Below are 12,041 nucleotides of genomic sequence, written 5' to 3'. Positions count from 1 at the left end.
GCATGTTGACTACAGTTTCTTCATACATTGTGAGTGTCAGGTGTTAAGGATGCAGTCTTGAGCAAAAGATGAGCAGGGGCCTTGTCTCTGGGAAGTTAATAGAATAGTCAAAAAAAAAAAAAAAAAACCATGTTCAAATAAACATGAATTACAAATGAGCAAGTTCTAGGGAGGAAGGCTGTGTTGTATGGTCCTAGGTGAGAGGTCTGGATTGAAGGCTGTGATGTGAGGGAAACCTGGGCAGGAGGTATAAATTTCTGAGCCTCTTGTGTAAAGAAAATAGCATGGATAGCATTACATCATGAATAACAAATATCCTTGATGCCCTATCAGATGTATTCAGTTTCTTCAGCATAATAAGCAGGGAAGTGCAGGGGAATTATCTCAGAATTCTTAACCTTTTGTAGCCTCTTGAAGCTAGGAAGACAGCCATGCAGAATGATCTAAGCTCTAGAAATAACCAGTACACTGAGTGTGAACATAAATGGTTATTAAGGCCTTGGTGGTCTAAAAATGCAGAAGAAACTCTGTGTTGTGCATATTTAGGCTTTTATTTTCTTTTAAGTTTCTGGTACATCCTAATATCTAGGGGAAAAAAAGATAGCTAATATTCTATGGAATGGTTTTGTTTAAAACTTAGTTAACCATTATCAGAAAACTGACTCATACGGTCGCTCTGTGTGTGACAGTTTAAGAAACTTCCAGGCTGTTTTCCAAAGTGGGTGGACCATTTTATATCCTCACCAGCAGTGTTTGAAGAATCTGGCTTCTCCATATCCTTGCCAACACTTGGCTCTGTCTTTTTTATTATAGCTATCCTACTGGGTATGAAGTGATGCGTCAGTGTTGTTTGACTTGCATTCTGACAGCTGGTGACATTGGGTGTCATTTTGTGTGCTTATAGGCTATTTGTGTATCTTCTTTGGAGAAGTGTCCATTTAAATCATTTGTCATTTACAACTGGGTTATTTTTATTGTTGAATTTTAGAAGCTCTTCACATAGTCTGATGTTAGGCCCTTATCAGAGATAACATTTGCAAATATTTTGTCCCAATTCTTGGGCTATGTTCTCACTTTCTTGATAGTATCCTTGGAAACACATATGTTGTAAATTTTGACAAGGTTCATTTTATCGATTTTTTTTTCTTTTGTTGTTTCTGCTTTTGGTATTATATCTCAGAAACATTTGCCTAATCCAAGGTTGTGAAGATTCATGCCTGTTTTCTTTTATGATTTTTGCAGTTTTAGATGTCACACCTAGGTTTCTGATTGATTTTGAGTTAGACTTTCTACTCCATAACACATAAAAATAGAACTCTTTTTTGCACATGGACATCCAGGTGTTGAAAACATTCTTTCCTTCACTGAAATGTCTTTGCACCTTTGTTAAAAATAATTGGTTAAGAATGTGAGGGTTTATTTCTGGGTTCTAAATTGTATCATTTGCATCTATAGGTCTACATTTGCCAATATTACACTGTCATGATTAGTAAGTTTTGAAATCAGGATGTGATTCATTCAACTTTGTTCTTTTTCAAGATTGTTACAGCTATTTTGGGTCCCTTGATTTTCTATATGAATTTTAGGATCAGCTTGTCAGTCTGTGTAATGAAGTTAGCTGAGATTTTAGGAATCTAATAAACCTAATAATTAATCATCCTAATAATTCCTGTTACATTGAGTCTACTGATGACTCTGTAGAGTATACAGAATATAGTCTAAGGGGTCAACATTGCAACTTAATCTAGGTTGTGTGGTCAGTCTGTGTATTTTCCCAAAACCATAAGCGTGACTTTCCCAGGTTCTTCTTCTTGATGGTTAGTTATTGTCATGTCTTAAGACTAACCTGGTATTATGAGGAGTCTAGTGAGGAAAAGTTACTTTGTAGACAGGGGACCACAACAAAGTATGTTCTCTTTGGAGGGACAACTTTGATGCTGAAAAAAGTTCTCCAAATAGACAGTGACTTTGGGTGGATTATTGAATCTCTTTGATAATAGTTTTCTATGTAATTGAAAGGGTGGATTTCTAGATTTCTCTCCACTGTGATATTCTGTGGCTGCAGATCACCTTTTTTTTTTTTCCGTATTCTGCTGGAAATTGGTCATATTTTAGATGATACAGAAGACACTGCCTCCACACATAAACATGTTCCTCTGAGTATTAAATTTTTAATCAGTGTACTATGACTTTGAGATATTTTTATTTTAAAGCAGTAAGTAGTGGTGGAGATTATGGTTGTGTTGACCAACTTCATATTCCTTAGTTCTAATAAAATAATCACTTTTAATTACAGCAATTTGCCAAACTTCAAAAAGTTTAGTGTGTAATTTAGAAATCACCCTTTAGCTTTTTAAAATTTGTGATTTTAAATGAAATTCAGATACATTTATATCCTACTTTGTCATTTAAAATATAGTAATCATTTTTATATTTAGTAGGTGCAGTAACATTTACCTACTTTTGAATGTTTAGGGTGTTTCTCTATCACATTCGTAAATGATTCTATGCTGAACATCTGTACGATCAGCACTTTCACCTGTGGGGGAAGTTTCTTGTGATATATTCTTAAAAGTAGTATCAGGAAATCAAAATATGTACACACTTATAGTCACTGTACTCAAATAGCCTGATTGTTTTCCAAAACCTTCTTACCTGTTTATACCATGGTCGACATAAAAGACAGGCTTTATCATGCCTTGGTCAATACTGGATATTATTGTTAAATTTTTTTGGCTAACATAATTTAAAATGTTACATCATTGTTTTAGATTAACCTTAACCAGTTATTTTAAAGAAATTCCATTATCTCATAAGGCAATGTTAAAGAGCAGGAGGGGAATGAACTTTTAAGGCAACTAGCCCAAGGTCAGGACACTTTCTATTTGTGTCCTGACCTTGGGCTAGTTGCTAAGCCTCTCCACGTCTCAAATTTCTGATTTGGAAACATGGGAATATTGGGGGAATAATTCCCGGTCAGGGAATAATTTGACATCATAGAATTGTTTTATAAAAGGTTCTCAAATAATAGTTACTTCAGCTGCTAGGAATGGTAATGGTGATGATCTTTTATGTTGTTTTTATAATTCTAGTGGCTTATTTTTAGAGTTCTTTTCCAGGAAGTTGAATTATTTTAAATCCGTAAAGCAAGCAGGAAAGACTACTTAAAGTCAAGAACCATCCTCTTGGGGTCTCACTGTTGTAATTTATTTAAAGGCCGTGATGCTGCAAGATTCTAGTTGACATTGACTCTAAAAAAAAAAAAAAATCTTGGCTTGCTGTTTATAAGGAAAATGTCACACATACCACAGCATACTATTATTACATTGGTTCTACCACGTACTAAAGCCATTGCGATACCAGAGGCACCAGAGCTGTATTTATCCAGCACCCTGGTTGTTTTACACAAGATCTTCAGTCTCGGGTGCCAGGGTGTCTGCCTTGGAAGGTAGAAAATGCACTACTCCTTCCACAGTTATTTACTAAAGACAGCACAGGACGACAGGGTGGCTCTTTTGCCTCCTTTTGCCAAGTGTTGGGAAGAGGTTGCAAGGTGCAAAGCTGCTGCCGAGGCTGCCTGGGTTTCTTCTGGTGAGAGCAGAGAGAAGGCCAGTTTTCACTGTTGCTTTACCGTCATAACTGTCTCCTTATATTTAAAAAGCAGATGCTCTTTTGATATGAGATATATTTGTTGTTTTGGTGTTGGGGTTTGGGAGAAGTGGATCATTTAGTTAATCTTCTTGAGACAGTGGCCACCTTTTTAGCAGGAGCTAGCTCTTTTTCACATATATACAAACTATTCCAGATAAATTAGTTTTAAACACACAAAGTAATTAAAACACTAAGAATATAGACTTAAGTAGTAAAGATCTTTCCAGGAACACTAGTATAATAGAAATGATTAATAATTATGACAACAAAAGCTTTAAAAAACTTTAGAAACAGGCTGGTTGTGGTGACTCACACTTGGAGTCCCGGCACTTTGGAAGGCCAAGATAGGTAGATTGCTTGAAGCCAAAAGTTTGAGACCAACCTGGGCAATATAGCGAGGCCCAATCTCTACCAAAAATACAAAACAAAACTAGCTGTGCATGGTGGCATGCACTTGTAGTCCCAAGTACTCAGGAGGCTGAGGCTAAAGAATCGCTTGAACCCAGGAGGCAGAGGTTGCAGTGAGCTGAGATTGCATTACTGCGCTCCAGCCTGGGTGACAGAGCAAGACTCCATCTCTAAAAATAAAAAGCATTAGAAACAGTATTTATAAGCAAAGAGCAAATTGAGATAATATCAGCACATAACTCTTCATTGAGCTCTGTCAAATGAGCAAGATAAAGACAAGTCTATAATCAAAGCTAAATGAACATACCACCCAAAGAGATCTACAGATTCATTGCAATCCCTATCAAAATCCCAGTGTAATTATTTTTTTACAGAAATAGAAAAAACAATCCAAAAATTCATAATGAATGACAAAGGACTGTAAACAGCCCAAACAATCTTGACAAAGAACAAAGCTGGAGGCATCTTAGTTCCTGATTTCAAAGTATATTACAATACATAGTAATTAAAACAGTATGGTACTGGCACAAAGATAGAAAGAGACCAATGGAATAAAATAGCCTAGTGATAAATCCATGTATAAATGGTCAGCTAATCTTCAATAAGCGTGCCAAGAATACACACTAGGGAGAGGATAGTCGCTTAGTAAATGGTACTGGAAAAACTGGTTATCCACAAGCAAAATAATGAAATTGGACCCTTATCTCTCTCAGTACCCAAAAATCAACTCAAGGTGGAGCAAAGACTTAAATATAAGATCTGAAACTGTAAAACACCTCAAAATGTGGGGCCAATCTTGATGTCATTTTTCTTGGTATGACACCAAAAGCACAGGTAACAAAAGCAAAGTCAGGTGGGAGTACATCAAATTACAAATCTGCAGAGCAAAGCGGTCATTTAATAGCATGAAAAGGCAGCCTATGGGATAGAGAAAATGTTTGCAAACCATGTATCTGATAAGGGGTTCTTTACCAAAATAATTGAAATCAGGATGTAAGAGAGAATTGCACTCCCACGGTCATTGCCACATTACGATAGCCAGGATGTGGGAACAACGTGAGTGTCCGTATGATAGAGCAAATACGGCATAAACACGCAGTGGAGGATTATGCAGCCTTTAGAAAGAAGCAAGTCCTGCCATATGCAATGATACGGATAAACCTGGAGTACAAAATGCTAAGTGAAATAAGCCAGTCATGGGACAAATGCTTCATGATTCCTCTTACGGGAGGCATCTAACATAGTCAAAGTCACAGAAACACAGAGTAGAATGGTGGTTGCCAGGGCATGGGAAGGTGCCGTTGAATGGTACAAGGTTCGTTATACAAGGGCAAAAAGGTTTAGAGAAGTTTGCTACAGCCTTGTGCCTACAGTTAACAGTATCGTATTGTTCTCTTAACATTTTGTTGAGAAGGTACATCTCATATTAAGTGTTCTTGCCACCATTTAAAAACACTAAACAGAAAAGAAAAAAATAAGTGGATAAACAGAAAAGAAATATATGAAGTACTAAGGAATATATAAAAAGTTGACCAGATATGAATTAAAATAATGTGCTCTCAGTTCTTGCTTACTTTTAATGGTAGTACCTGGTACTGGAGAAGAGTAAGAAACAGCACTCATACATCCAGCTCTTGAGTGTATGTTAACAGCAGCTGTGTGCAGAGCAAACACCTTCAGGAGTTCCGGTTTTGAGGACTGGTTCTAGGAAAATAATTTATTTACTTATTTACTGCTTTTCAGAATTGTTTGGAAACAACCTGTATGCCTTATAGGTGTTGTTTAAATCACATTCATTGACATTTTCAAGACATTTTTGAAGCCATTAAAATAACAGAGAGGCTTATTTAATCCCGTGGAAAGATATGTGTGAAAATTTTAAGTTTAATAGATTTACGAAGCTTATATTAAGTTTAAAAACAAATTACAGAGCAGGATGGTGTGTAGTAATTTAAATTTTAAAAAATACAATGAACATACCGGTTTTTGTTTTTAAAAACAAACATTGTACATGAATTTGAAGCATTACTGCTTTTGATTTAAACTCTTATTTATTGCAAAATAAAAGGCAGTGTCACTGTTCTTTGAGAGCTTATCGTCTTATCGAGGTGGATGGAAGTTGATAGTTTTTCTAATTGCTTTGTGTTAATTTTTTGATAATTACAATGTATGCGCCTAGTAAGGAGGAGGATAGCATGGAAAAATTGGGCCTTAAGCTGAAGGTTCTACAACTGGAATACAGAATTGAACTTACTACATTAAAGACTGTGAGGAATAAATTGAAGAAAATGTTGCAATTAATGCTGTGTTAGGGGAAGTAAGGCGATAAATGTTAAGATTAATATTCCATATTAGGCTAAGGAAGATCGGTTGAATAGAGATGCTTGAATCTCTGAACAAGCCACTTGGTTTGAATTGTAATCATCTTCCTCATTCCTTATGACCATTAACAGCAACAAACAGTAACAGACAAATTGAATGCATTTTATATCATCTAAGCGCCCCCATACAGAATATACTAGAATCTTGTCTGGAATCATGACATCATTGTTTTCTAAATCTCTGATTTAAAAGACACATTTCTATACAAACTTCAGTGGAATTTCTGTTTGAATATACTGTGATATTACAACATATTGACTTACCCAGCATTTTGTATCATCATCTTTTTCTGGCTCCATGACTTTTGTAAAAAACTAGGAAAATACAAAAGCATATAATAAAGAAATGCTGCCTCTTCCACCTCCCGGAGCATTGCTGACATTTTGGCATGTTTGCTCCCATGTACTTTATCCTTTCTGTTTAAAATTGATACCCTGCATTGCGTAAAATTTAAGTCCTGGTTTTGTTTTCCACTGATGTCCTAATACAGGCTCTGCTTCATAAAGACTCATCTTTTTCTTTCCTTTTATTTTTTATTTTTTTATTTTTTTGAGACGGAGTTTTACTCTTATTGCCCAGGCTGGAGTGCAATGGCACAATCTCTGCTCATTGCAATCTCTGCCTCCCAGGTTGAAGTGATTCTCCTGCCTCAGCCTCTTGAGTAGCTGGGATTACAGGCACCTATCACCATGCCCAGCTAATGTTTTGTATTTTTAGTAGAGACAGGGTTTCACCATGTTTGCCACGCTGGTCTCAAACTCCTGACCTCAGGTGATCCACCCACCTTGGCCTCTCAAAGTGCTGAGTTTACAGGCAAGAGCCACCGTGTCCAGCCCAAAGACTCATCTTTTTTTTTTTTTTTTTTTTTTTTTTTTGAGACGGAGTTTCGCTCTTGTTACCCAGGCTGGAGCTCAATGGCGCGATCTTGGCTCACCACAACCTCCGCCTCCTGGGTTCAGGCAATTCTCCTGCCTCAGCCTCCTGAGTAGCTGGGATTACAGGCACGAGCCACCATGCCCAGCTAATTTTTTGTATTTTTAGTAGAGACGGGGTTTCACCATGTTGACCAGGATGGTCTCGATCTGTTGACCTTGTGATCCACCCGCCTCGGCCTCCCAAAGTGCTGGGATTACAGGCTTGAGCCACCATGCCCGGCCCCAAAGACTCATCTTAGCTATAGCTAACTTTTACAACTACAAACTCTTCTACCTTAGGCACTAAAATTTCCATATTTTTTCCCTGCTGTCCTCAGTGATGCCTGTCTATTCCTCTTAAGACTTTGTAAAATAACAAAGACACTTTTTTTTTTTTTATCTTTAGGAACTTCTCTCACATTTGTACAATTGCAGAAAATACAGAGTGCCTAAAGTAACGGCTGATCAAAAATCAAAGAATTTTTTGAACCAATTTTTTTACCTTGGCTCCTGCCAGAAGCGTATATAGTATAAAAATAGTTGTGACCTGAAAGTAATTACTAATCCAGTTATTTAAATGAGCAAATACACGTAAAATGTCTAAGCGAGTGCCTGGAGCAGTGGACTGTAAGCGATGACTGTCCCTGTTGATAGATTGCCAGCGCAGCTCCCTTGTTTCGGTGCACTTGTGCTGCTCGGCCACCAGGAGGCAGACTATGTTTGGGAAAGAATTGCAACCCAGTTTGTGCAGTTCTCAATCATGTATCTAGCACACCTGCTGTTTGTATTTTGCTGTACAAACAAAAATGACTTTTGGCTTTCCTCCTCACTGGCACTGTTTTTGTTTATTCCTTCAGCTTCTTGCTTTGCTGTTAAGAAATATAGTTGACAATGACTATTTTTAATATGATAATAGTTTAATGTAATTCAAGTAAAAATGTTAATCTGATTAATTGGTGGTTAAATTGCTAATTTCTTTTAGGGAATCTAAATTTCTCTTTTAACAAGAGCAGGCGTCCCCAAACTTTTTACACAGGGGTCCAGTTCACTTTCCCTCAGACCATTGGAGGGCCACCACATACTGTGCTCCTCTCACTGACCACCAATGAAAGAGGTGCCCCTTCCTGAAGTGACTCAGGGGCCGCATGGGGCGAGGGCCATAGTTTGGGGACACCTGAACAAGAGTAATTTAAGGCTGGGCGCAGTGGCTCACATCTATGATCCCAGCACTTTAGGGGGCCGAGGTGGGTGGATCACCTGAGGTCAGCAGTTCAAGATCAGCCTGGCCAACATGGTGAAACCTGTCTCTACTAAAAATACAAAAATTAGCCGGGCATGGTGGCAGGTGCCTATAATCCCAGCTACTCAGGAGGCTGAGGGAGGAGAATGACTTGAACCCAGGAGGCAGAGGCTGCAGTGAGCCGAGATCACGCCATTGCATTCCAGCTGGGCGACAAGAGCAAAACTCTGTCTCAAAAAAAAAAAAAAAAAGGTAATTTAGAATGTACTATTATTGAACAAACAAACACAACAACAACAACAAAAGCATCCTATATGGAGTGGTGGCATGCCTGTTTTTAATAATATCAAAATTTGTTATTGTATTTATGTTTTTAATGCTGATGGGTATCTTGGTTTTTAGAGGTTTTGAGGGGTAGAGGAAAAGGTTATGGCATGTTTTTAATATTTACAATCTGATAGGAAAAGCTGTTTAGTTTTTTTCATAATAACAAACTGGGATGAAGTAAAAAGACAACACCTAAAAGCAGCTTGTCTTGACTCTAATTCCTTGTTCATTTGTGCTTGCCTTGCCATGCTGCAGTGAGTGTATTTAGAAGGTTCGTTGTCAGCGTATGAACTAGGTGTATGTTTCTCACAGGAACCCGTGGGAGATGATTGGGTCTGTCTCCCTTGCTGACAGCCTCTAAAATGGCAAGTTGGACACTTGAGTGAACAGGGAGGAGGCCTTGAGGGAAGAGGACTTGTTTAAACTTTCCCTTCCTCCCTCCCTCCTCCCCTCTTCATACCGTAAATACTCGATAGAATTTGTAAAAGAATAACTGCTTCCAGCCAGTTTTAGTAGTGCTTAATAGAGTTATTTGTGGTAACAATTCCGCATTTATTTCTAAGTCTTATTTCCTAGGAAACCTTGGAAACGGGTATAGGACATTTTTAACACATTGTTTTGTTGTACTTTATAAAATTTTTAAAAAATGTTAAGAGCTCGAGCTGTTCCTGGTTTAATGGAATTAGCTTAAGTGGGCATATTGTTGTGGTTAATTGTTACATCTGTGTCTTTGTTTTTCAAATTGTTTTTTGCCATTGTGTTTTAACGTACTTTTACAAGCCACTCTCCTTAAATAAAAAAGTAGGTAACCAGCAAGAGATACTCATAACTGTGCCTCCCTCACACTCCTGGTCTTGAAAGACCACTGAAGAGAGCACATGATGTTCTATAAACACAATTAAGCAGTAAATGCAGTCTCTAGAATATGCCTTTGTGGTGGACTATTCCTCTGAAACTCTGATACTACATCTGGTAGAGAAACCACATTAATCTTTCATTGTTGATAATTTGTGAGGTCCTCAGCACATGGGAATTAAAGTTGAACTTTAACCTTTTGACAATCTGTCATTAACATAGTAGAATAGAAATTTTATTAAATACTGTAGTTGGGAACATTGATTGCCTGGTCTTTAAAAAAAAAAAAAAAAATACTTCTTCCAAAACATCAGGTTTAAATATAGGTTTACATTTAAAATATCTAAAGAAAAAAATGCTCATGTTATTAGTGCAAATATAAGGAGTGAAAAATGTTAAAATCAGGACACAGTTTACTTCCATGAAATCTTAATCTTTTTCTAATTATGAAATAAACGTGAGGCACTTGAAGCAGTTAATTTCCCCTAGCGATCTTTGAAGTGGTTACAGGATCTGTGACGTAACTGATCGTTCTGTAAAGCTCCTGAGACCACCCACTTTCTCCTCCCCTTCACCATCTCCCATCTCCAATGAAAACCATAACAACTCCACAAGCATGCACAGTGTGATGTAATTCAGAGGCTGCTTCTGGAGCTGCAGGAAGGAGATTTTACTCAGAGGAAGAGCATCGTTCTGGCCACATCTGGAAGTGAAAACGGAAGCCAGAAACAGTTGGCCAGCCCTGGGGATGTTTTTCTTCTGTGCCTCTGGTGGAATGACATTGCTGTGTAGGCATGCTTCCTCTCACTGTATTTCTTGGCTTTGAAGAGTACTGAGTTTAAAAAGACAGTATGTGACAGTCCATGGAAACTGCCTTTTCTGTGAAATCTCTCCACCTGCTCTGAAGACATGTTGTTGTCTCCCAAATTCTCCTTATCCACCATCCACGTACGACTGACAGCCAAAGGATTGCTTCGAAACCTTCGCCTGCCTTCAGGGTTTAGGAGAAGCACGGTTGTTTTCCACACAGGTCTGTCTTGCATAGATCTTTATTTAGTGTTGTGCGGGGGATATCTTCATTCATTTGCAGATGTTTATCAGAGATTTTTCCAAGGAAACAGATGATGGGAGAAACAAAGCTCTCTCTAATGAGAGATTAGGCTTCATTTAAAAATAGTTTTCTGTTGTTTCAGTGTAAGTGCATAATACTTTTACCGTTTACAAGCAGACTGTGGTGTTCGTGTTTATGGAAGACATAATTGTTGCCTTGGTGTTCCTAGCTCTTTTCTCTGTCACCAGCCCAATCTGTGAAAATCAGCACCTGTTAAATTACATTTTACTCCAAATGGTTGGGAAACAGGACATAGGCAAATTTAGAAGAAGATTTCTTTTTCCTGTGGGGAGATGAGAAGGTTTCTGTGGTTTTTCACTGGATAGTTTCTGAGTGAGATTTTGACAGTAAATTTTCATAGGCTAAAAGATTTCTGTTTTCTAAACACTTCTGAAAGAAAACATCCTAATGGCTACAGGGAGGTAATAAGTGAATCACAAATCCAGTTTTCCAGTCTTCGTAGTAAAAATGTTTACAGTCTCAAAATACTTCCCCTGAGGTTTTTGTTTGTATCTAGTTTTTATTTTCTGTGCCTAAGATGAATTTTAAATTATTATATATTTGAGGCACCTATTGACCTGTCTGCTCACTTTTAGGGGATTGGGTTGTCCTACCTTGCTACTTTTGTTCTAGGTGATATTTACAACTACAGTAAATTAATCAGTTTTATTCTGTAAAACAGGTAACTATGGTACTGTTAGATTTGTTTGGGGCTGGTCAGTGTTAAGTGTCACAGGATGGTTTGATGAGGATGTAAATAGATTTTTTTTTTCTGCTTCATGTTCATGTGACCCCCTCATGTATCTTGTTTTCCACTTGGCTCATCTCTGTTGCTGGTGATTTTTTTTTTCAGCTGACTGTCTTTAGTTTTCCCAGAGGCATCTCCCTTCTCTGCGGGAGAATTCTCATTTTTTCCAGCACCTCTCTCTCGTGTTTCATAACTCCCCTTGACCTGTCATTTGAGTTTGCCAGCCCCTCCCTTTCGGTCTGAGCTGACAGCTGAAGGTAAATGGGGCAGGCAGCGGGGAGGTGGTCAGCCGTGGCCTTTCTCCCCCAGCCTAGGGCCGCTGCAGCTCTTCCAACGGAAAAAATTAATAGATGGGGGAAAAAAATAACAAAGTACCCTATGTTTGCCATAATTTGTATGATCTAA

At 37.9% G+C, this 12,041-nt stretch overlaps 1 protein-coding gene across 9 annotated transcripts in view; it reads left to right on the top strand.

The window, feature by feature from the left end:
* The window catches only part of MTUS1 (microtubule associated scaffold protein 1), a 160,557-nt gene that overhangs the window by 95,652 nt on the left and 52,864 nt on the right, over positions 1-12,041 (top strand). The window contains exon 1 of one of the 9 annotated variants that reach the window (XM_074383975.1): positions 2,916-3,591. The exons of 7 other annotated variants lie outside the window; for them this stretch is intronic. In XM_074383975.1, coding sequence (XP_074240076.1) covers positions 3,456-3,591 — 136 coding nt within the window. In that variant the 5' untranslated portion in view covers positions 2,916-3,455. Of the gene's footprint in view, positions 1-2,915; positions 3,592-7,462; positions 10,808-12,041 lie in introns of those variants that run through there. One more of the 9 variants, XM_010346098.3, reaches the window with a different exon arrangement.

Source organism: Saimiri boliviensis, chromosome 13 (genome assembly GCF_048565385.1).
Source record: "Saimiri boliviensis isolate mSaiBol1 chromosome 13, mSaiBol1.pri, whole genome shotgun sequence".
Lineage (NCBI taxonomy): Eukaryota > Metazoa > Chordata > Mammalia > Primates > Cebidae > Saimiri > Saimiri boliviensis.
The sequence above is the reverse complement of the archived record's forward strand: the minus strand, read 5'-3'. Positions and strand labels throughout refer to the sequence as shown.